Raw genomic sequence first — 23,730 nt, forward strand, 5'->3', positions numbered from 1 at the left:
CTTTTTCAAATTATTTTCTATGAGTACATTTACCGCTCTATTGGCGCTTTCCGTGGCTATAGCTGTTGCGATTCAGTCATCTAATTTTGTTATTTCTATTTTTAATCATGAGATGTTCAAAGTTTTTGGCTTTGTACCGGTAATAAACTAATCTCTCAATACTTTACCTTCGTTTGCTAGTTTGCTATCTCTTGCCAGTGCAGATAACCCTGCCATGAACTGTATAATTGTCACACGATTTTTTTTTCTGCTTTCTTTCACGAAAAAGTTACCGTAATGCAGTCTCATTCACTTTCGGATTTATGGATTCTTAAGTTTTCAAATAATATCATTAAAGCTAGTTTCTTAACGCACAACCTTTCTTGGTAATACTTTACATTTTTGCTTCAACTTGCGTCGAGAAAATTGCTTTCCTTTTATTTTATCTGTTATTTCACTCGATCCGGAACATAAATCCATTCGCTCTACGAACTCATCCCAATTCTTCTTTCTCACTTTAGTGTGCTGTTTCCTTCAACTTCATTTCACTGCTTGATATTCTTTTGTACTGCTATCCAAGCTTTTTCAGTTATAACCATTTCATCCTACATTTGTTGCAGTTTATTATCTTTTTTACCTGCGTGAAGTTTATACTCTCGTCGCCACTCTAATATAATTGGATAAAGAAAGAACTGAACACACGCTTACATGGTGAAGTTTTTATTCCAACTGTCGTGAAGGGAAAAGTGCGAGTACTTCTGCCCTCATAGACTCGTAACACGCAAACATTGACACATATGTAAGCCTAGCATATGGTTGTATCCATACGCATATTCACCTAGGCACTCTAGTAGTACCCCCTATACATTCTCGCACAATCAATTTACCAAGTTCAATCAAGCCCAGTGAAGCGTAAACAGTCTATTATTCTACCACCTGTTTGCTCCTCTAATTTGTTATATTTTCTTGTGAATATTTAATATAGTCTATAATGAGTCGAAGCCACGCAAATGCTATGTACAGTACAATAAATTCGTGCTGCTAGTAACAAAAACAGTTAATTCTACATTGATTAATGTTTAATTATTGATCATATATATTGTATTGTAGAACATACTCTTGTGTAAATTATTTGCAATTGAAAAAAACGATTATTTCAAATTTCAATTATTCAATTAGCTAATTCATCCTAAGACAATGAATTGATTAATTAATTCTGCGCGTTAATATCTGTACAATAATATAATATGCTACATTAGAGGTCAATGTTGACTTGTTTAAAAATAATCGTAAATTTGAAAATTCACCCCCGGTGATTTTTGATCCATCACAATAAAAATAACACGAATTACTTAATCCTTTTAACGAAATTAATGCGCTACACGCTCACAGCTTTTTCCCCGCATGGTCCTGTAGCTCGATTGATCTCTTGCTTGCATCTTCACTCAAACCAGTTCGTAATCCTATAAATAAGTCGGTAATGCAGGGCTCTGCCATTACCTCTGCATTCTCGGCTCCGTTCGCCGTCTTTGGAATAGTACGCTCGACGCTATTGACTTCCGGAATTTCGCAAACACCAACAAGCGTTGTGCGCATTCGCTACGCGCAGCTCGCTCAGACCGTCCGAAAATTTCACCATTGGCGAGACTCGCGTGACGTCAATCGCGTGCAAGCAGCGCAAGGAGAACGACGTGCTCGGTGATCTGGGACGGTAATCATGTTGTTCGGACTGTACGGTGTAATTTGATCACTTATGTTCTTTCCAAATCAAATACCACTGTATTGTTCCGAAATTGTTTGTTTTGAGAAAAAATTTGACGGAATCGGCGCAGGAGGTGACGACGAAATTATATTCTTTAACTTACCGTATAAAATATTCTGAAACGTGATAAGACGTCGTCGTGGTACGCAGTATTTGCAATTTCCCGCAATTGCGCGTATGCGGTAGGTCGATTTGGTGCTTTGGAAATATTTCAAGCGACGCACTAGCCGCTTCGCTTCTCTATCGGTGTACGTAAGCAATTTACGTGAATTCGAAATTTTACAGATGGTGAACATAATGGCTTTTCACGTCGCTTGAACCTTCAGAACACAGCTCGTTCGTACGCCAATCATTACTCGCGTGCTGAAAAAAAATCTCACGCTTTTACGCAAGTGCGTGAAATTTCAAATATAATAATAAAGTGATACTAGGTTGAATTGAAAAAATAATTGGTGTAATATTTTTTTAAATTCTACAACTTAACTGTCTAAAATTTTTCTGTAACAGAATATCTAAACAATTTAACTATTCATGAATAATAATAAATTTAGTAGACCGGATTTTTTTTAGATTACGTATATTTAAAATTGAAATATAGATTCATATGTTATGATTCATATAAAAGAGTAACAATAAGATTTACTTATCGAGTACATGAAATAGCTAGTGAAAGTTGAAACAAAAACAATTGTTTGTTACATTTCTGCATGAACAAGTACGAGTACGGTTGTTTAGATTGCTGTAAAATATACGTATATATGTATGTATGTATATATACATTAGAAATGGCGGTTGTAATTACAGGGATAGCCGAAGTACATCGGAACTATCCGAATGACGATTTTTTTATCATCATCTTTACTTAGGTGATGAAAAAAACTCTCACAGTTGTAAATGAATTTTGTTTATCTTCATATTTTGAGTATTAATAATTTTATATTTTCAATATCCTAAAAAGCATAAAATTTTTTCAATGTAAAACAATGTTCGAGCGGTCATTCCAATTGAAATTTGAAAAAATAGAAGTTCTAAAATGAGTGTGAGAGAATAAAATTGCAATGACATTATATTTTATTCATCCGACTTCAATACATATACAGTACGTTGGACTTTATATCGTCATTTAGCGTATAACTTGTGAAGAAGTTTATGCAGCACTGGCGCCCAAGTTCACTGCACATTCTGCGTACTCTGCCGTGTATGTGACTAAATTATCCTGAATCGTCGTCACTGCAGACGAAAGCCCACACGATTCCAATTCCGTCTCTAATTGGCTCATATCTGATATAAAAGCGGTCGCGTTGATCATCACGTTCGAAAAGTCAGTGGCACTCGTGCCTGTAATATCAGCAGCCACCTGCGGAAAAATATTGTTTTAGACTGACTTACACACGTAGGAATCAAACGCGCATCATACGCCAGATACACACATCAGAGATAAACCGTTCACATTCAGTCACCGAACCATGTAGCCTCCACTTTAACCTCATACGGAACATTGTCACACAAATCTTCACAACAGCCACAGGCATTGTTTTTGAAAAAAATTAACTTAATAACTTTTATTCTTCTGTAAGCACTACAGAAATATTAGAGTGCACTTACCTCTGCTATACATGAAATGTAAGTCCAGAAATCGGTACTGCACGAGTTCGCTTCTTCTGCCGTATCATACAGGTCTTGTAGGAAATCTGAGAACGCAGTTACCGTTGCGTCGTACTCAGTATTCAGACTAGTTACATAGGTAGCGGCGCAGCTGGTTGTGTTAGCAATTGCATTAGAGGTAATTGTTTGAAACTCCGTAACTAAGGTTGTACACGAGCTCAAGTCCACATTCGAATCGGAATACTGTTTGGGTGCATGAATTTTAGGTATTAGTAATTTATGAAAATTTTACTGTCACGCCTAGTGAAAAATTTTTCATACAGTTTGGCAACTTAAAACCCTGAAATTTCATGTCAAATCTATAAAATCGATTACCCACGCGATAAATTTGACGGTTTTACGTCGTCAGGACTTTTCAGGATTTTCAATTTATTCCAACTTGTAAGTCATTCTTCAACTTACCGATTCAACAACTGTTGCCATTTCACTAATCGCCAAGGCTGCGGTTGCGTTAGCTACCGATTCGAATGATGTGGCTGCGGTCAAAGCAGATTTGAACCCAGATGCCTGCGAATAAAGAAAATAATCCCATTCGTGCCTTAGATACTCCGAGCATCATAATCGTTGAAATCAGACGCATTTTCGATGGAAATGAAATAAGAATTTAAGGTAACCCTCGGATTACGCGAAGCCCCCCGAATGTCACGACATTTATTTTGCAGGTACCTACCCAAGTTTTTGTATCTATAGATTTATTTTGTATATATAGATAGATAATTTTGTATTTGTAATATAGATTTTGTATTTAAATTTTATGGAATCACTGCAATGATTTGAAGACCTTGATAAAAGTGGTCTCTTCAATCCTCAAAACCTTTCTAATTTTGCCGACAAAATTTTTGGTTTTTTTTTTCTCCGTTTTCAAGCGTCCCGAAAAATTGAAACTACAAATGAGTCGCAACGGTTGAAGTAAATAGTAAACAACTTTCAAGCAAATGAAGATACCATTACACGTGTATAGTTTTTTGTGATTTTTTTTTTCTATTTTTGTACGCGGGTCGAGAAAGGTTTTACTTTTACGCTAGGGAAAACAATTCGTAAATGCATAGTTTGACGTTACAAACTCATAAAATTTTACGTCGCCTCCATTGAATAGATTTGCCACGTGTTAACTTTGACGTCTTCAGAAGTTTTTAGGTCATTGTCTGGATTTTCCTGTTTAATCGCTGTAGTAGAATGTCACTTACCATTTCCGTAAACACCGACTCAGCTTCAGTAGCGAAGGCCGTTATTCCAGAGGTTGACGTCGTAGTAATAGTAGATAAAATAGAACTTGTCCCGGTGGAGCTACTCTGAAAATCACAATCATCGAGATTCGCACATTTAAAAGCTTTCAAAATTTAAAAATGAAATAATCGTATTCGAATTACGAAATGCATAATTCTTTGATCGCTGTCAAACTGAAACGGCATTTGTCGTTTCTTTTTTTTTTCAAATTGTCTTGGTTACGTTTTTACAATACCGTGATGATCTTTGCTTTCTGATACGTAAACAATGTAGATTTGTATTAGAATACGAACATTTTTTTATCAACAATTTTTGTCCTACTGTTTTTATTACACCCACATTTGAGCTAGTTTTGTCAACGGGTTTTATTAGAAAAAATCTAAACAGGATTTTTGATGTTGGCTTAAAATGAAGCTGACCTGGGTACGACATGTTCGAACATTTAATGAACGAAACTGAAAATGAGCTATAGAGGACAACGAATGCAATCATCCGATCATGACTGTTGCAAAAAAGGTAAGCTTTTTGTTTATTCAGCTAATTTGAACTGTTTAATCAACATTGCAATGTCACTTACCACACTGCTCATTTCTGAAGTAATTGAGGACATCAAAGATGATATCGTCGTAGTTGACGACGTTTCACTTGACTCCATCGCCGCTATAATATCGGTAAGATTCGAGCCTTGGATACCCTGAGAACACAAGTATGGTGTTGAAATAAAAGTGCAAAGACGAAGACTCAAATGATGTGAAGCACGCCGAAAAACACTGATATTTTTTTGAATGTATCAAGATCAAGCTGTGAATTTATATGTAATTACGGTACAGTCTCGTCAAGTCATAATTATTCTTATCGCCTTGGTGAGAATGATTCTTTGAAGAGACAGTGAGTGAAATCGGGTGTTTCGTACTCGAAATCCACGACTGAATTTTTCTGACGTTGACATTTTTGAAAAAAATGTTTTGGACGGGGTCATCTAATCGCGTGGTAGAAAACTGGAGTAATAATATCTACAGAAACGATAGAAAAAACTATCTCACACTCATCGGGGTAAATCCGGAAAGTAGGTTCAGTTATTGATATGTTTGGATAGGAGTTTTTGTAACCGTGATGTATACAGTGATGAAGTTTGCGGATGTAGAGGTCAAATTGTGTTTATCGGCGACGTTTCAGTCTGCGTTCGGCCGAACATCTTGGGGCCACAAAACTTTGAACACCATTTTAGGTTGAGAATAATTGGTGATTGGGACATATGACGAAAAAATAAAAATGTTTATTAATAACGTTCTGGTACACTAACCTACGTGATGCGATATCTTCAAACCGCGCAGCAAAAAATCTCGAGTCTAAAATACATCGCATGATACTTGGATGGGTGTTAAAGAAACAAATGTTACTAAACAAAGTGCGATTGCTTCAAAAAATACGAACAGTGAGAGTGATAAATGAAAAATTTCGCATATTTTTCTCAAAAAATGACAGGCATTGATACTGTATTGATTTCCAAGTGAGAGTTCATCATTAAGCGACGATTTTGCAAAGTTTCATAGTTCTTGTTTGTTGAAATCAAGGTCCATCATTAACATTATTTTATTTTACTTACGGTAACAGCGACCAGGAGGCACAAAACAGTTACGAATTTTGCCATGTTAAACGACTTTGGTTGAGCAGAATAGTTGGCAATCGAATTCAGACGGAGATTTGATATAATATGCCGAAAACGGCACTCCTTATATATGGAATGAAATCATGGTTGTTGTGCGCAAATTCAACACTTGTGTAAACCGTGGAATTAGCGAATAAACTCGTAAACACAGCCCTTCATCTCGAGTATTACCGTGTGATCGTTATAAATCAAATTTTGCAGGCACAATGGAGTGGTTGAAACTACGGCTTAAAATTCTCAAAGCTGCAATAAATATGTAGAAAATTGATAGCGAATTTCTTGGAAATAAATAATCTTTCACCCGGGACACAATAGATTTGGCCTGACAAATTACTCAATTCTATATAACAGGTATCGAAAATCGTTCTGTGGGAAATTTTGCGATTTCAGAATTTCGGAGGTTTCACAGAAGAAGAATCGGGATGTACACAATATTTCTATATGGGTAGCTAATTTCTCAAGTCTTGCTGCGCTTTCCTTTTTCTAGGTCGGTTAGATTAGTCATCCGCGTATCGATATTTCTACTTCGCTCTTTGGGCTTTTCATAGGGTCCATTTTCTAAATGAACGCTTAGTGTATATTATTTTTAGATATTTCTTGCAGCTCTGCAACAAGTGGAAAGTTTCTAGAAATGACTGCTTCGATCGCTATTAACGCATTTCCGGTTTTCCATTACTCATACGTAATTATCATTCACAAAAACATCAATAATTTGAACATAGTTTTACAAACGATAGTCTCAAAACTCATGTAACGTGCTTTGCTTCGATAATTTTCAGTCGCATCATATATAAGCCTAGGCACATCTTGAATAAGTAGCAGATTACAAAATCTCATTTGCCTTCTCAACAGTTTGCGAAATAAACTCGCGAACTACGTCCATATAATCTCAACTGTTGAATGTTTACTTCTCTAGTATTATTTCTATAGCGAGTTTCGTAGTATAAGTGCCAAATGGAAAACTGAAAATAAGTTTGATGCGCCGAATTGCAACTGAGTAAGGATAAGGTAACAAGAAAAAGGAATAAACGGTTCCGACAAACTGTTTTTCGTGAAAAGAGGAGAAATATATTTTGTTTCAGTAATTTATTTGTTGAATGTAACAAATAATTGCATAGCAAAAAAATCTTTCTAACCTGTCATAGCAAGAGAAGTAATAGGGATTGAAAACAATTTTGCAGAGTCGAGTGAATTCTGTGGGATGTTTCGCACTCATATCGACTTGGTGTATGTACAGTTCATCTAAGTTTAGAAATTGGTAAAACAAATGTTTTGAAGTAACTTATATGAAAGAATACTTGAACAGATGGTACCAAAAATCGTGATACGTCATCGAATGACAAATATCACTATTATACATTCGCACGTCAGAACGTTACTTTCCACCCGACTTTTTATTCTTTGCGCAGGTGGTGCAGGCGTTAAATTAAAAGTGATTTTTTTTTCTTTTTTTTATGAGAACAGGGTACGTACATTTTATTTTTTTATTCAATTAGTCCACTTTTCTATGATATATCGTCCCCACGAAGCACGCGATGTTGCAAATCACATTTCGAGAGACACAATTTTTTGGGTACTATCTAGTTTGTGATTATCATTCCCTGAAAAAATTCATTAAGGAATTACGGAGTTCGAATCCAAGTGCTGCAACTTTTGGAGGTCAGACTCCTTCAGGAAATTTTGTTTTTCGAATCCGTATGTTTGGTCATTTTTTTTCCACAGCTATCTCTGACTCGCTCCGATTCCCGTTTATGCGTGTTAGAATTCAAATACGCAACGTGGCCCCAAGAAATACGTAATTGAGGCCACTTGTTCAAATATTTCACACAATACATAAGCGAGGAATACTAGAATTGCTGTCTCTGTATCCATAAAAAATGGTACACAGAAAATATTTTCATGATTTTACGCACCCATTCGTAAAGTCACATTTTTACTAATTGTATGAAATACGTATATTCTTCTTCGTTTCGCAATCAAGTTACCGAGTTTAACCGACCCCACTGAAGCATCAATATTCTATTATTCCACCGTTTGTTGTTTGCTGTACTTTGGATATTTTCTTTCCGTTCCTGTTCACGTGAATTGGATTGTTAGCATTCTGAGTGTTTTCATCATATCATATCATCATACATCCTACATCATACATAGTATTGAAGTTCGATTCTTCACTTGCGATTAGCTAAAACAGCGTTTCGATTCTATGCCTACGAAAATTCAAGATCGAGAGAGCAAATAAAAAGTTGCTGGAATAATTATGAATATTACTGTTATAGGATACATGGAGGAGCAGGGGGACGAAGAGGACGAAGGTGGTCGCAGGTGGTCGGAGGTGGTTGGAGGTGTTCGGTAATAGTGGAAGGTGGTAGGCGCCGGTAGGAGGTCTTAGGGGGTGGTAGAAGGTGGTCGGAGATAGTAGGAGGGGGTAGGAGCTGGAAGGAGGCGGTAGGAGGCGTTTGGAGGTGGTAAACTTTGAAAACTGGTCACAAAAATTTACCCAGGGGTATCCGTCTTTATACACATTCTTCAGTCAACGTCGAGGGTGAGCCGATTCCCGCGTTACAGCATCAGCGCTGTGACTCGCCGAATCTCGGCCAATGTTTTCCCTTACCGACCGAATCTCGTCTGAATTACTAACTTACCGACTAGCGCTTTGCTCACTTTCGTACATCCTACCCTGGTATAAAATATATGCTTGTCCCATTCTAGCTAACTGCTAAATTGTGTGTCAACTGTTTGCTCTGCGGTGCTGTAGTCGGTTACACAAGGGTCACACGATTGGTCAGTGACATTCGTAGTGTAATGAGTGATAAGATGTTGCCGAAAACAGAGAGAAACCTCGGAAAATCTGTGTAATTCTTTGCCGCTATGTATCTTATACCAAATAATTAATATTAAGAATCTGTCCCGACTATGAAATAGATTAGTCAAGGCTCGTTGCAGCGGTGTAAAATGACTGAACCAACTGACGTTTCGTCGTCAGTCTAGGATTAGAGTTGTCAAATAGAAAACAAAAGCGCGGCATAACCAAGAAAGAACTTATCCTTCGCCAAAGATTCTGCGAATTAATAAACTTGAGTAAGGTAACCCAGAGTATGATTCCTCATTTCTTTGAACATTATTGTACGTGCACCTGTCATCTCGATCCTGATCACTTAACCAACATAGTATAAACCGTAGCTTGTGAAATAAATAAATGGCAGCTGCAATGGATACTGATAGTGATTGGATCTCTGAGACGATCCTTGGCTCTGGCGGTTTTGGGATCGTTGAGCTTTGGAGAAATACTCATACCGGGGACAAAATAGGTGAGCTCGGTATTGCCGATCCTGAAACAAAAGGATGTTCGATAAATACTCTTTTGACACTTACTTGTATAAATTGCTCATCGCCGCTTAAGTTTTAACAGCGATCAGGCGTAATAAGTACATTATTTATCGTAGTTTTAATTAGAATAATTAGTACTGATGACTTTCTACCTTTAGCAATAAAGAAGTGTAAATCTGGTGATGCTCAATTAACTGAAAGGCAGAAGGAACGATGGGTGCATGAGGTTAATAAAATGAATCAATTGAAACACCAAAATATTGTCGCTACTAGACCTTTGCCAGATGAATTGAAAAACGTTGAAGGGCCACTGCCTGTACTTTGCATGGAATACTGTTCAAAAGGAGATCTCAGACTTGTAATTTTGCCATTGAAATATTTTTGTTTGCAAAAGTAATGTGAATAAAATAATGGTTCAAATTTTACGACTAATTGAATTAACTCGTATGCAATAATTTCTGACATCTTTTTCAATTATTGATTGTAGGTATTAACTAAGAGTGAAAATTGGTGTGGCTTGGCAGAACCAGATGCCATGCAAATATTCGGTGATGTCGCTAGTGCCATCAGTTACCTTCACTGTCAAAAAATAACACACAGAGATTTAAAGCCTGAAAATGTAGTGTTGCAAGAGAGGAATAATAAGGTAATGTTACCACTTATATTTGTGTATTCCGTTCTCTTATATTGATAGTATTATTTAAACCATTACTCACCTTACAGGTAATCTACAAATTAATTGATCTTGGTTACGCCAAGGAACTGGGACACGATAGTATCCACGCTTCTGCTGTTGGAACGTTACATTATGTTGCTCCAGAAATATTGTGGGCAGAGAAATATACTTGTTCTGTTGATTACTGGAGCTTAGGAATTCTGTTTTATGAAGTAATAACTGGCTCAAGACCATTTTTGCCAAACGAAACAAGTCCTATAGAATGGTAATAAATTTTCGAATGAAAATACCGCAATCATTCGAAAATATTCCTCACTTGAGATTTATCAATTTTTCATATCCAGGAGGAGACACGTCTCACGTAAATCAAACGATGATATATGTGTCCAATACGAAGATGGCAGCGTAGTTTATAAGCAAGATATTCAAGATTCCACTGATATATCACCGTAAGATGATGCACATGTGATTCAATCTTCAATGAAAATAAGAAATTATTTTAACTCGTTATAATATGCATACTTTTGTTCAGATTGTTCTAATGATATTTTTTATAACACTATTGCATCAGATGCATCAGAAATGCTTTGAAAGATTGGTTCAGAACTGTCCTACAATGGGATCCAAAAAAACGTGGGCGGCAATGCCAGAAAAATGGTACCGAAATCGTGGTTGTATTTTCCATGCTTGCACAAATTTTATCCAAGAAGGTACATCTGAAACATAAAAAATCAGAATTCAATGAAAATTGATTTCCACTTATCAATTGTGCTGATTTTTTTGTTTGATGTACAGGTGATTCATGTCTTCTGTGTACCACATTATCGTATATATCACTACGAAATATCGAGTGATACCACTCTTGAGCAACTGAGATGTTTGATCGAGCAAGATACTCAAATAAGTATTTCTAGTCAAGAATTACTTGACCCTGATGGTGATCTTCTGGAGGATGATGGGATTATAAAATTAAGCGACCTACGAGTGAGTATTTGAATGCTCAGAATAATTGCAAAATTTCATTGGAAAGTTATTGATCTCTAAATGATTCCCTCTGTAAATGATGCAGGGATTGAGATTGTTGTCTCTCTGAAGGCTTTGAAAACAGTAAAAAGAGTAGAGGTACACATGGATCGGAGAAGCCACTTTCCTTCAAGATTGACAGAAGCATTGAACATGTGTTGCCTCACTAGTTCACATGCTTGCATTGTTGCCCCTTGACTTCAATAATGTTGCAAACTAATCTATTGAAATTTTAGTTGACAAATCTCTTCTGTAAGATCCTGTGTTGATGAATTTAAAAAGAATGATTACAGAAATATTTTTCTTATTAAATAATTTAACCACAATTATTTAGTTGCATCTCATTTTCAGACCGATTATTTCAGTCATTACACTGATTTCTGAATTTTTATTTATTTTAGGGTAGGTTACTAACACTTTCGAAAAAAGAAAGTGTGCTTAGCGAGATACCTGATCCGGAAGTGCCGTATTTGGTTAGAAAAATCATTGAAGCACCAAGAATGACAATGACCAAATATGAATTGCAGCGGTGCTATTCCGCTGCAATATTTTTTGTAAAAAGAGAAGCTCAACTGTTTCGATCTTACATATTGGCTCTGTGTGCGAAAATGTTCGTAACTGCATATGCGATTAAAATAAATAATTATTATTCTTTGGCCCACTATCTCTATCAATGAATTCTGCCACTAACATACCTGTTATTAATCATTTGCAGCGATCTAGTCAACTCCAAATTCGATACTATATCATCAAAGAAAGATAACATGGCCTCAGGCTTCAACTTACTCCAGGAAGAATTTCACTCAATGTGTGAATTAATACAAAATGATGGAACTAACGTCTTAGACACATTGAAGAACGAAATTCAAAATCTAACACAGAAGCTGCAATTTCTCTCAGAAACGGTCCATGCTCTCAAAGCAAAATGCGATAAAGTTTTACATGTACGAAACATTTTAACCAAGCTTGGAGATATTGAATGGACAACAGAATACAGAGAACTGTAAGTTAAGAAAACCACTACACTATTTCTAATATTAAATTTATGGATTGCAAAAATATTTTGCGTTAATATCATTTCACATCTCAGTTTAGAAAAAGCACAAGGTATCGTTGAAAACTCTAAAATACTCTCTGAGAAGATTAAGCACCAACCAGTTCGTATGGCCAAGTTTATATTTGAACTTCTGAAATGTCGAAAAAATCTAATGAATAATGAACAACTCATCAATATAAAAAGGTACATTATTAAATTTCCACAATCCAAAAATTTATGAAAAATCTCTCAAATGGAGATGACTTGTTTTTATACATGTTATCAATAACTCATTATGATGATTACAGTACTTGTGAATTTTTGACTTCATTCTAAAGGAGCAGCTTTGTTTATTGCTGTCAGTCACTTAACGCACTATAAATCTTTGATATCATTTCTGTTCGATTTTTCAATTTTACAGTGAAATTGATCATGTGTCGACGGCTCAGGCAGCAAAAGATCTCTCAATGCAAGAAAAGTATATTGAATCTGCTGTTGCATTGGTTGGTGTTTACCGAGAACAAATTTCAAATTTGCGTAAGAAATGGGAAAATTACAAGCAAGTGGCCAGTTTTCCCAAAAATTTAGAAAGCATGGATGTAGAATGTAACGTTGATGATAACCGTGAATTGGAATCTTCCGTACGAAGTCTGAATGAAGAAGATGGTTTGACCAGTGATAATGTTATCTATGATAACTTGGTAATACGATACCTGTGAGTACTTATCTTGTGGTAATTCATTACCTATAAGTATTCATTTTCTTGATTACTGATTAGGGAAAGATAGCAAAAAACCATCGAGTTTGCGCTGCAGAATCGTGTTGCTGTCAGAAATGTTGTTCAATAGTCATGCTGAGATTTATTTTTCACACAGGCATTTTTTCCCCAATACTTCATGCCTCGACACGTGTATAATAAGTCGTAGGAAATTGTCTATTGTACCGAAAACGTCGATGTAGCAACAATAAGATATAATTATATTATTTACAGGATGATCGACGTTATTTCTGAAACATATGAAAAGTTTAAACAAATAATGAACCTGAATCCATAAAGAGATGAAATCAAACAGAAAAAATAATTTTAAAACTTACGTTAAAAGTATATAAAACTACGTTGTATTTTACTCAAATATTTTATTACCGATTTTTCATAAAATACATAATTGCTAGATGGTAGGTCTATTATAAACTGTCAGTTATGAATTTTGATTTTATACAGTGTGATATTTGATACGAAAAATATAATACTTTTTTAAGCAACACCTATCTATATCTTATCCCTAGATAACGTATACAAACAGAAGACGTGATTTATGATTGTGAATATTTATCCACAACTATGGAGTTTTTATAACAAATCAATAATTAATATTAGTTTTTACGGGGCAGATAATGCCGTACACCCCACTTGATGTTTGCTTTCTTGTCGGTCTTGACAAATGTGTAAACCGGGGCATCCATTTTAGTCACTTTATCCCGTACTCGTTTTGGAACATGAGTGCGTGCTATTATGAGAGAATCACATTTTCACACCTTATTTCAAAACTAAATCAAGCGTTAGGTGAGTATCCAATAATGTCTGTTTGTTCTTACGTATTGTACTTTTTTCTACGATTATGATTTGTTTTCAAATTTCAGTACTTACGAATTTTAGCAGCATACGCAATGCTGAATAAAACGGCAGTGGAACAAATGAGGATAATCTGCAAACATGAATCAAAGGTAAATAAATTAGTTTTATCAAATTCTGTTGTCATAATACGTCTGATCGTACTTATACATAAATGTACGAAAAATTCAGTTTTATAGATTTGTTGAGAATTGTGTAATTATCACTAAATTGGCGGACCAATTTCACTTACTAAACGTAAAAAATCCATTTCTCTATTTGATCTAAAGTCTCTTTCTTCGATCAAAGTCTATTCAGTTCTGAACTTATGATTCGACTGATAGAATCATAAGGCCTTTTCAATTTCATAGAAAGTGACACAACTGAACGGTCCAGGCATATATTTGTCATTTTATTAAACTTTCTCTTGATTCACTCCAATTGCTTGGAGTAGTTTCAAATAACTGAGACCAGAAGAGTTTCTAATTTTTTATCAATCAAAATAAAAGGCTATAAAAACCGCAACTGATGCAATATCATGAATGCATAAAACACCAGACATGAATTTTTTTTTTTTGGGAGAATTAATTTTTTAAAATTGAAAGAAAACTCATTGTCTAAACATAGATATTTTCATTTTATTACAAAGTTGTGCACACATAATTCCTAGAATAAATTTAAATCAATTAACAATGATAAAATAAATATTCGCTAATTGTTTCCCATGTGTGGGAAAATTTGTATGCTGTTGTCATACGAATTTCCTTCGTAACATCCAACATAATCAATTCATTATACAAAACTCCCATGTAATTTGTCTTGAGTGAAGAACAGTTGATTTCTGGAGCATTATTTAAGGGGATGCATTCTCTCGCGGCTATTTTCGTCACACATTTTTTGTTTTTTATATTTTATTGACTCATACGAAAATCATGAACGGATTTAAAATTTTCAACGCTACCTTAAATTTAAGTACTTGAAAAAATCTGTTAAAATTCCAACGAAACTTGTAGCCTACCAAACGAAAGATAAACGTATTTAACATTACGCTATTCCTAGTTAATTGACTTGCTTCTTGTAGACATTCCTCGATCTGGTAGGAGGTACAGTTAGATTTACATTGATGACCGATTTTGGTACCAAGACAGGTAGAAACACAAAAGAGTAATGAAAATTTTCTTTTATTTCTAACTAACCAGGCGCCAACTTCGTTTAATACTTCAACTGAAGAGACGAGTACGGGTAGAACTCTGTGTTACAACCAATATTCTGTTTACGTGTCATTCATGTTGTCGTGACTACGCTGTTTATGTTGGTAAGTTTTAGGAATTGGGATGCAACGTCGACTATGAGAGGGTTCAAGTTTAAAAAAAAGATGTGAATGCATCACCTCAATTTACTAGTGTAATGAAAATCATGAGCTTTATTCATTGTCACTGATGTCTTCATCGGTCGTAAATTCGGAATGTTCATCACCAGCATCGACATCCTCCGCTGTTTCTTCGTCAGATATGTCCCATTGTGGGTGCTCTGTTGGTATCTCTGGTGCTTCTTTCACGTCCAGCTATGAACATAAAAGTAATTGTTTCACAGTTCATTATTTTGTATTTACTTCTTTTTCCGTTTCAGGGCATTAATACAAAATCTCAAACAACCAAAATTCACTCACTTTAATGTCTTGAGCTTGATCAAAGCCAATGTAGGAATCACTGCGCAGGCATACAGTGAAGGTGTATAGACCTGGCCAGCGAGGTGCGGTAAACCGCAGCTGCACCTCTTCAAAAGTTGCCAATGATGTCACGTGGACAGGTGCGGTGAGCAGAGTATGACTTTTACGATCACAAATGTAAACCCACCAATATTCCTGCTTTGCTTCTGGGAACAAAGGGCAATGCACTTCGTGCGAGAGCTTGCTTCTGCCCTCTAGAATCTTTTCACGCTTTGAAATTTTCTGCTGAAATCTAGTACAACAAACATGAATTTTAAATAAGCTATCGTACAGTACAGACGGAAATATAAAAGTAGGACAAGAAAACGAGAATGGACTATTAACCAATGACCGTAAAATTATGTATACAAAAAATTTTACCTCTCCCATTCAGTATCGTCATCATCAACCGCAGAGTCCTTTTTATCGTGAGAACTTTCTTCGTCATCACTTCTTTCCGAATCCAATTCAGTGTCACTAGCATCTGAAACGCCCTCCTTATTTGGGTCTTTTTCTGCTTTAGCTTCATCCTTTCTCCTGGCATTTGGCGTATTGTTTTGTTGAGCCGAAGTTACCGTTGCTTGCGCTTGAACGGGCACCGCCTTCTGTGATGGTGCTTTCTTATTTGAACCTTTTTTGTTCGACTTTTTAGGACCCTTTCTTTGCCTCACCCATGCAGGTTTCTTAAGAGTTTGATTCTCTTCTTCTACAGGCTCTTCATTTCCTTCTCCAGCAGCACCAGATTTGCTATCATCGATTATCGTTTGTTCCTTCACAGTATTGTCACCAAACAAGTGTTTCATATCCTTACGTGTGAGAGACACGGTGACTGTCACTATGGCTCCGGCTGTATATACAGTTGGGTTCTCATCGTCGATGACTATGATTAATAAAAAGCATCAGTAATTGTCATATTTAGATTTTTTGTGATAGTGAGTGAAAGTTAGCAATATCAGCACAAACCTTCTGAGCGAACTTTGAATTCAATATACGGCATACTGCCAAGAACTTTCATGATATCTTCATATTGACTATCAGTCAGAGCTCTAAGAATCTGACGCCTCTCTTCCCCCTTCAACTGCGCAAACTGTTGGAGACTTTTGATTTGACGCTAGAAAAAATCAATTCAGTTATTCAGTATGTAGTCAAGTCATGTCATAATTTCAGGTAATTTCAGTTACTTGTATCCTTGACTGATTAACATACCTTTTTTGCAAGGAAGTACTTAAGATTATCGTCTGTAATATGGGGCAATTGAAGAAGAGGATTTCTAAATTCCCAAAATCCTTGTACAATCATGGGGCACAACTTCATGCAGTTTTCAATAGTTTCAATACTCGGTAATCGTTGAACTGGAAGAGTAATAATTCGAAGTTAACAACCATTGGTAATTTTAAACCTTTCCATCACACATACGATTTTTATGTTCATTATACTTACTACGTCTGGCATACGCTAATAATATCAACTGATTGACGCAAGTAACCATTTCTTGTATGAGGTAAGGACACTTTTTAACAATATATTGACGGTCTTTCTCTAATGTTTCCGGATTCAATGGCATCCGAGATAAATGAGCATGAAGTAATGCTCTTGCTTTAAGTGAATAAAGGTAGCACAAGGGTCTCTCTTTGTTCTTAGCTCCTAGATTACTAATCTGCTTTATAAGCTGTAAAAACGAAACCAGTCAGACAATGGCGATAGTTTAAAAAAAGCGACAACTTCTCCAATTAGTGGTAGAAGAAAAACTTACAGCAGGAACCTCTTCATTGTCACCTGGTCTTTCTACAATTTCGTTGTTACGCCCTTTGTAGAATTCATAAGATGCAGCCAGAATCATAATTACCCGTTTTAATGTCATGGAAGGGGTTTTATGGAAGAAGAAATAATACAGTTGTGTGGTATCCAGCAGCACCTGTATCACAATTTTTAGGCGGTCAGAGTATTCAAAGACGGACTATTTTTTCAGGCAATAGGTGAGGGGAAGAATCTGTTTACCTGGTCACCAGAATATCGGATACTTCGGTACCACCACATTCCAACGACAGTTGGTAATGCGACCATAAATACAAGAGCATACAGCCCTAGTACCCAAACCGAGTTTTCTTTTTCTACGATCCACGACGGCAGAGCTATTCCGAAACTCATAGCGCCGGGTCCATCCGGATTTCCATATTTTTCCCAATTTTTTCTCGCTTCATCGTCAGTCAAGGCCTGATAGGCTGTAAAAGGTAAAATTTTATAATAAATACGTTTGAAACCATACATATTGATATTTTCCTGGACCAAATTTTAATTACCTTTGGTTAATTTCATAAATGCCTTTTCATTTCCAGTTTCTTTGTCTGGATGGAGGATCAGTGATAATTTTCTGTAAGCTTTTTTGATTTCACTTTGTGACGACCCCTAAAATTAAAAGACGTTAGCAGTGGACTTTAATTATTCTATAGCACAGATTAAGGTTTTAGGAAATACAGAGAAGTTAATATTATTCACCGATGGAACTCCCAAAATTTCAAATGGATCAAAGTTTGCCATCTCGTAGTCAAACTGGGAAACTTTATATGCCAATAATAAAAGAATGACCCAGCCAAGGATGATGAGGGATTTCCTACAATATAGAAAAGTATTTCACTATGTTATTACTTCTTTAACATAAGCAATATGGTATACATTCTTTTTCAACGGTTTGAAAGACATCTTACGTGAGTAACGCTTTAGTTTCTTTCCAAGGCTCGCTTGATTGCAGGATGATCTTTTTCTTTTTACATCCATCGCATTGGCATTCTCTCGACAGAAGTTCAGGATCTGTTCAAAAACAAAAATAGTGAAATTAGAATAGTTCTGATTGTGGAATTTTTTCTCAGCAAACATGAAATGTCCTTAGCAAAAGTTTGATGATTTCTTGTAAACTGAAGAAGCTTGCTTGCTAAACTGAGGCGTTGCAATATCTACCGATGTATTGTGTAACATTTTTTCACTTATGGAAAGCAAAAACAAACGGAGCAAAACATAAGAGAAAATCGGAATGCAGGTTAATGCAGCTGCTATTAAAGAGCATAAACGCCAGACGTGTTCGTGCATAAAATTGGTTAAACTTGAATCCATTTCAAGGGCGGGTCATTGTTCTTTCGCTAATAAGCCATTGAAGCCTGTTTACAAAATCGAATGAGGAATACAGGTGGTGGGATCATAATGACACAATTATTGCCAATGCCAGTAATCACGCGCGCGATGATATCGGGTGATTTCGGAGAAAAACACCGTTCGTTATAACGGATCAGAGCGATGAAAATCGTGCGAAACGGCTAAACAAACAAGGATGAGGATAATCGAAGAGAATACAATAACCGGATAGAAGGTTAATTGATATTCTAACCTTGTTTCGGCCGACGTGGCCACAAATAGTATGTCCCAGGTACCAGTAGCAGAGCCAAGAATGATAGAAGGAAGTAAAAAAACGTTCCGCCACTTTCGTCGTACTGAAATTTCTGTCCACTCATTTTAAATCTATTTAATTACTTTAATTTGTTTATTGTAATTTGTATAATCGGAACCCTAATTCCTCCTTTACTTGAATAAATATCCTATACTCTACATTCGCGATGCCATAAGGACCGAGGTTATGTACGCCCGCGTACCGCCGCGTACAAATTCTTCACTATCTTCACGACTCGTCGTCGTCATTCACAGTCATTCATGGGTGTCAGCAGGCCAGCGACGCAGCTGCCAACTCATCAGCTAGCAAAGTAACCATTGAACTATTTAATTTCTGGTTATTTCGCGGTAATTATTGCCTGGCTGCGGTGTTGGCATCTCTGCTTTCGAGAGTGGTGAGGCCGCTACGTTCAGGCAAAGCGAATGCCGGACGAGATCTGAAAGTTGAATGGTGTGTTGTGATCCCGGTGTCGAAGTCGTTGAAACGGTCCGACTTCGTTTTTAGTAAATCGGAGGTGACAAGGTGTATTTTTACCAATCATGTATAACCCGATCGACGGCATTTCATCCTAGGCTGTAGCCTGAATTTTAATTGATAATCGACGAGACGATGAACATTACGTGCTGCATTTGTGCCGAGCTTCTTGTACCCTCGGACGATGTAACTTTCACACCATGCGGACATTTCTTTCATTTTGTATGCGTTACTCACTGGTTGGAAAGGTATCATTGATTCACAATTGATTAAATAATGTGTTATTTCAACGTACCTACCTCATATATTATCAAGTATAATTCAACACAAAGGGCCTTACGTGTACCGGTCTCCCGCGCTGATCTGCAATCTTACTTTTATTCACTATTTTGCGACAAATCTGATAGAGATACGTTTTTTATTATTACAACAAAATTCTCGTTCTTAAATACACCTACAGATAGTTATTTAACTCTAATTTCTTCATCGGTGAACGCAGGGTCCTTTGACTAAGGACATAGGGGTCATTATTGTTGTTATGATCTTGTCTACTGTTATATCAATTTGTTTATTAATTTTTTGCAACCTTGCCAGGTCCAAGACTTGCCCGCAATGCCGAACAAAGGTCACAGAAAAAACAATCCACAGAGCGTATTTCAATTTTTCGAACACAGACACAAATCGAGAAGATGTTGGACAGCTTCATAGTAAAATTGACAGTTTGAAATTTGAAATCAAACTAAAAGATTTGGATATTAAAAATTGCGGAGAAGAGAATGCAAAGTTTAAGGCACAAAACACCGGTCTTCGGGCAGAAGTTAAGAAACTTGAAGTTGAAATCGAGAAACACAGGTCTGCCATTTACGCCCTTAAGGAGCAAGCCAAATATTTGAAAGAAAAAAGCTCTGATGCTGATGCGGCTCAGAAAGAAGTTGTTAGGTTGAAAGCATGTCTTCAACAATGTCACCAGTAAGCAAATGTAGTTTAAGAGTGCAATTTATGGTAATTTTTAAAGAGAAATGTTGAGCAACAATCACACAAGTTGATGAAATAAACTTCGCCTTCTATCAATGCAGGCTTCTCAACCTTAAAGAAAAAATAAAAACTGAACCTAATGAATTGTTATTATGGTTACAGCATACAAACACTCATAACTGGTTCACAAGTCGAGGTAGACAAAATGCTCAGTGAATCACATGACAGAGAGTCACTTGTTACATATCTTTCCATAATGAAACGGTAATTACATACTAAAAAACTACTCGAATTCAAATAATCAAGTGATACCTGAAACACCTATAAGAATATTTACTTAAACGGCCATTGCAGGGAAATGAGCTGCAGCTTACAGAGGCGCAAAGAAATCCGAGAAAGAGTCAGAAAGCTACAAGAAGAACTTCTTGTTGTCAAATCTGAGCGCAACGATCTTATGCGCAAAGAAACCAAATTCAGGTATAAAATTTTTATGTTAACTGTTAGTTTTTTGTTTTTATTATTAGAGATAATTATTCCCTTTTAGCATAAATGATGCATCTACTCACTGCCTTTCAACTTGTTCTTACATACAATATGCTCAATAATATACACTATATACAGCACGTTTTTTTTTTTCTTTGCTTGCTCTATTCTTTTCCTTCGCGCTTCATTCTTTAGCTTTTCATTACGATGCATATATCTTATATACTGTGCACATTAGCGTTACGCCTCTCCAGTGACTTGTGTTTGCTTTCTTCCCTTCCTCTTATATTGGACATATTACGCCTCCCTTCCAGTCCTCCAGCCATCCTTGTCCTTTCCAGATCTCCACTATAATCTTTCTCAATCTCTTCCTGACGTTTTCACCTGTGTATTTCCATGTCTTGTTCCTTGCTCCGTCCATGTCTGCACTCTTTTTCGTTTTCACTTTTCTCATTACCTCCACAGTTACTTTCCTTTTAATTTCTCCCGTCTCAGTCCTTTCCATCTCCATCCTCTCCTCTCCACCATTTTTATTTTCTGATCCTTCCAGATGAAATGTTGTTTCCACTTATCCACTATTATGATCGTTAACGTTGATTAGACTTTGCAATTATTAGCAATGTATGTTAGTCATTTTTAATCAACACGAAAAATATCATTTCTGTTCCAGACAATTGGAGGCAAACTTGAGTCATTGTGAGAATGAGAAGAAATCGTTGGAATTAAAACTCGACGAAATCAAAAAACAACTTGCTTCCAATACTACATTGCGAACCAGCGAAGACATTCAGCGATATATTGCTGAAAGTCCAGCTCCTGAAAGCATGAAGGCTTCTAAGAAGCGTGCAACAGTACCTGCTAGCATCGAATCCGATGTTGAAACAGTAATTGCAGTTACAGAATTATATTCTACCGAATAATGACTGGTTTTTTTTGACAATACAAAATACACATAATCATAATGTAATTTAAGGATGATTCACCAAGTGTCATCCAAAGTCCAACTCCACGGAAACTAAAGATATTGAGAAAGTCAGTGGTAATACCTGATACCCCGGAACTCAACCTTAAGGTAATTTTATTTTACAAAATTTCTTTGTGACTAGTTCATGATTACCGCTCAGTTTTTGTAGAGCTATGAAGTATGATCTCTCTATGATTCAGATTTCAATCATTTTCAGAATTAAAATTTTCTAGAATAGATTAATCCTTTATTAATAGTGTGGAATTTTATGAGAATACAACTCACATATATTCATGTAATTTAAGGATGATTCATCGAATGCCGTTCAGAGTCCAACTTCGAGAAGAATGAAGATATTGAGGAAACCATTGGTAATAACTGATACCCCTGAATCCGATGTCACGGTAATTTTTCTCTACCAAACTTCATTTATAACTAGTTTATGATAGTCACCCAGTTTCTGTAGAGCTGTGAAGTATGATTTATCTTGGATTCAAGTTTCAATCTCCAACATGTGCAATGCGAAATTTATATTTATGGCCTTGAATGTTCCGGTAAGTGTGTGTATTATTTAACGTATGATTTATGTAAAGCCTTCAGTATGCGGTAAAAAATCTGACGATGAGGCATCGTCGTCATATCTACCTGTCAAGTCTCAAGGTGTTGGCGTCTATTCAATATTGAGTCAGAGTAGCAGAGTTAGACCCTCGAGTTCAAGTCTCTCGATTTTGGCAAAGAAACCAAGACTTGATCTTTCACAGGTAAAGAATATTTATTTCCATTCACGAATATACGTCTTTCTATAACATCTCAGTGCTTCATGTATTATCACCAATGAATTTTATACTTTATGATGTGACGTCTGCGAATTTTTCTGGACTTAGAAAGGGGCAAAATCTAAGGAGCTGCAGTACGATGGTTTCGGTGGACATTCAAAAGTCGATGATTTTCCGAGTCCGATTTTAAAGTGTAAGAAAAAGAAGAATAACTTGATGTCAGTCAGAGTAAAACGGTCTAAAACCAGTGACGACAACAATAAAAAGCTCGATAAATTTTTTATTGACTTAACATAGGAAGGTCCGAATATCTTTTTAACTGTACATACATGAACAAGCTGTTTTAACAATACCAGTGAAGTTAGGAGACTGAAGCAAGATATATATGTTTCTTAATCTATACTATTCAATTTGTACCTAATAGCGAATATGCTTATATCATTTTTTAATCTCAATTATCGGTATTTATATTTATTTAATAAGTGAATTGAACAAATTTGCGCTACAGGTGATTCTAAGTTCTTCAACAATCGTGCGAATTGCTAACGTATTCCAATTAAATGCAACCCGTGTTTCGTATAATACTCCAAGATTATTACCCTGGCATAATTTGATATCTGCCAAAGTTTGTGTTCAGTTAAAATGCAACCAGTCGGTAATCCTGGCGGTGGCGTCGTCCTGGTGGCGATTCTACGAATCAGATTCGCCGCAATCAGAAAGTAAGAGGGTCGCAATAGAACGGGTGGGAGTAATTATGAAACGTGAAAAACGACGTTGTTTTGACCCTAGAAATTAACCCCTCATTTTCACACATTGTATTATTTACTCTTTACGTATTCAGAAGTTTTACCATAAAATTCTGGTCATGATAAATAAATAAATTTTTTTTAAAAACGAAGTGTACAATCAAACGTTAAAGTCGAGCAAGAGTGAAT

General features: G+C 36.1%; 4 protein-coding genes across 11 annotated transcripts; 2 read left to right on the top strand and 2 right to left on the bottom strand.

Moving 5' to 3' along the window:
• Nucleotides 1-2,794: 2,794 nt before the first annotated feature.
• LOC107223322 (bypass of stop codon protein 1) lies at nucleotides 2,795-6,369 on the bottom strand. Its single transcript, XM_015662972.2, has 6 exons — nucleotides 6,240-6,369; nucleotides 5,211-5,327; nucleotides 4,594-4,698; nucleotides 3,809-3,913; nucleotides 3,347-3,589; nucleotides 2,795-3,098 (listed from the first exon to the last, which is right to left on the bottom strand). Exons 1-6 carry the CDS (start codon nucleotides 6,282-6,284, stop codon nucleotides 2,889-2,891), a joined length of 825 nt encoding a protein of 274 aa, XP_015518458.2. The 5' UTR covers nucleotides 6,285-6,369; the 3' UTR covers nucleotides 2,795-2,888.
• Nucleotides 5,812-13,722, top strand: LOC107223321 (inhibitor of nuclear factor kappa-B kinase subunit beta). 7 transcript variants are annotated; one of them, XM_015662969.2, is made up of 13 exons: nucleotides 5,812-6,240; nucleotides 9,225-9,610; nucleotides 9,788-9,987; nucleotides 10,117-10,275; nucleotides 10,353-10,570; nucleotides 10,650-10,754; nucleotides 10,877-11,015; nucleotides 11,101-11,289; nucleotides 11,730-11,938; nucleotides 12,044-12,331; nucleotides 12,419-12,568; nucleotides 12,786-13,079; nucleotides 13,356-13,627. In XM_015662969.2, exons 2-13 carry the CDS (start codon nucleotides 9,499-9,501, stop codon nucleotides 13,417-13,419), a joined length of 2,127 nt encoding a protein of 708 aa, XP_015518455.2. In that variant the 5' UTR covers nucleotides 5,812-6,240; nucleotides 9,225-9,498; the 3' UTR covers nucleotides 13,420-13,627. The 7 variants fall into 7 exon arrangements, 6 of the variants coding, with proteins under 6 accessions (XP_015518455.2, XP_015518456.2, XP_015518457.2 ...); XM_015662970.2 differs by having other exon boundaries at nucleotides 5,812-6,143; XM_015662971.2 differs by having other exon boundaries at nucleotides 5,812-6,068.
• Nucleotides 13,723-13,731: 9 nt separating this feature from the next.
• LOC107223318 (translocation protein SEC63 homolog) lies at nucleotides 13,732-19,381 on the bottom strand. 2 transcript variants are annotated; one of them, XR_006902502.1, is made up of 14 exons: nucleotides 19,064-19,381; nucleotides 18,390-18,492; nucleotides 18,181-18,295; nucleotides 17,985-18,090; nucleotides 17,683-17,906; nucleotides 17,438-17,599; nucleotides 17,125-17,353; nucleotides 16,891-17,036; nucleotides 16,648-16,795; nucleotides 16,066-16,564; nucleotides 15,646-15,937; nucleotides 15,367-15,540; nucleotides 14,013-14,070; nucleotides 13,732-13,872 (listed from the first exon to the last, which is right to left on the bottom strand). XR_006902502.1 is itself a non-coding variant. In XM_015662966.2 (12 exons), exons 1-12 carry the CDS (start codon nucleotides 19,185-19,187, stop codon nucleotides 15,400-15,402), a joined length of 2,289 nt encoding a protein of 762 aa, XP_015518452.2. In that variant the 5' UTR covers nucleotides 19,188-19,381; the 3' UTR covers nucleotides 14,595-15,399. The 2 variants fall into 2 exon arrangements, 1 of the variants encoding a protein (XP_015518452.2); XM_015662966.2 differs by lacking the exons at nucleotides 13,732-13,872; nucleotides 14,013-14,070 and having other exon boundaries at nucleotides 14,595-15,540.
• Nucleotides 19,382-19,530: 149 nt separating this feature from the next.
• On the top strand, nucleotides 19,531-23,638 carry LOC107223311 (E3 ubiquitin-protein ligase TRAIP). Its single transcript, XM_015662959.2, has 9 exons — nucleotides 19,531-19,845; nucleotides 20,192-20,566; nucleotides 20,735-20,836; nucleotides 20,927-21,049; nucleotides 21,726-21,939; nucleotides 22,029-22,127; nucleotides 22,325-22,423; nucleotides 22,613-22,780; nucleotides 22,904-23,638. Exons 1-9 carry the CDS (start codon nucleotides 19,733-19,735, stop codon nucleotides 23,090-23,092), a joined length of 1,482 nt encoding a protein of 493 aa, XP_015518445.1. The 5' UTR covers nucleotides 19,531-19,732; the 3' UTR covers nucleotides 23,093-23,638.
• Nucleotides 23,639-23,730: the final 92 nt, after the last annotated feature.

Source organism: Neodiprion lecontei, chromosome 1 (genome assembly GCF_021901455.1).
Source record: "Neodiprion lecontei isolate iyNeoLeco1 chromosome 1, iyNeoLeco1.1, whole genome shotgun sequence".
Classification (NCBI taxonomy): Eukaryota; Metazoa; Arthropoda; class Insecta; order Hymenoptera; family Diprionidae; genus Neodiprion; species Neodiprion lecontei.

Coding starts and splice junctions, on each gene's coding strand:
- LOC107223322 (XM_015662972.2), bottom strand. CDS start 6,284: ATGGCAAAATTCGTAACTGTTTTGTGCCTCCTGGTCGCTGTTACC. Junction 5,328..6,239: donor GCCTCCTGGTCGCTGTTACC/GTAAGTAAAATA, acceptor TTGTGTTCTCAG/GGTATCCAAGGCTCGAATCT. Junction 3,099..3,346: donor ACATTTCATGTATAGCAGAG/GTAAGTGCACTC, acceptor ATTTTTCCGCAG/GTGGCTGCTGATATTACAGG.
- LOC107223321 (XM_015662969.2), top strand. CDS start 9,499: ATGGCAGCTGCAATGGATACTGATAGTGATTGGATCTCTGAGACGATC. Junction 9,611..9,787: donor TCATACCGGGGACAAAATAG/GTGAGCTCGGTA, acceptor TTCTACCTTTAG/CAATAAAGAAGTGTAAATCT. Junction 9,988..10,116: donor CAAAAGGAGATCTCAGACTT/GTAATTTTGCCA, acceptor TATTGATTGTAG/GTATTAACTAAGAGTGAAAA.
- LOC107223318 (XM_015662966.2), bottom strand. CDS start 19,187: ATGAGTGGACAGAAATTTCAGTACGACGAAAGTGGCGGAACGTTTTTT. Junction 16,796..16,890: donor AGTACTTCCTTGCAAAAAAG/GTATGTTAATCA, acceptor GATTTTTTCTAG/CGTCAAATCAAAAGTCTCCA. Junction 15,541..15,645: donor ATCAAGCTCAAGACATTAAA/GTGAGTGAATTT, acceptor TTATGTTCATAG/CTGGACGTGAAAGAAGCACC.
- LOC107223311 (XM_015662959.2), top strand. CDS start 19,733: ATGAACATTACGTGCTGCATTTGTGCCGAGCTTCTTGTACCCTCGGAC. Junction 20,567..20,734: donor TGTCTTCAACAATGTCACCA/GTAAGCAAATGT, acceptor TTATGGTTACAG/CATACAAACACTCATAACTG. Junction 22,424..22,612: donor CCCCTGAATCCGATGTCACG/GTAATTTTTCTC, acceptor ATTTATGTAAAG/CCTTCAGTATGCGGTAAAAA.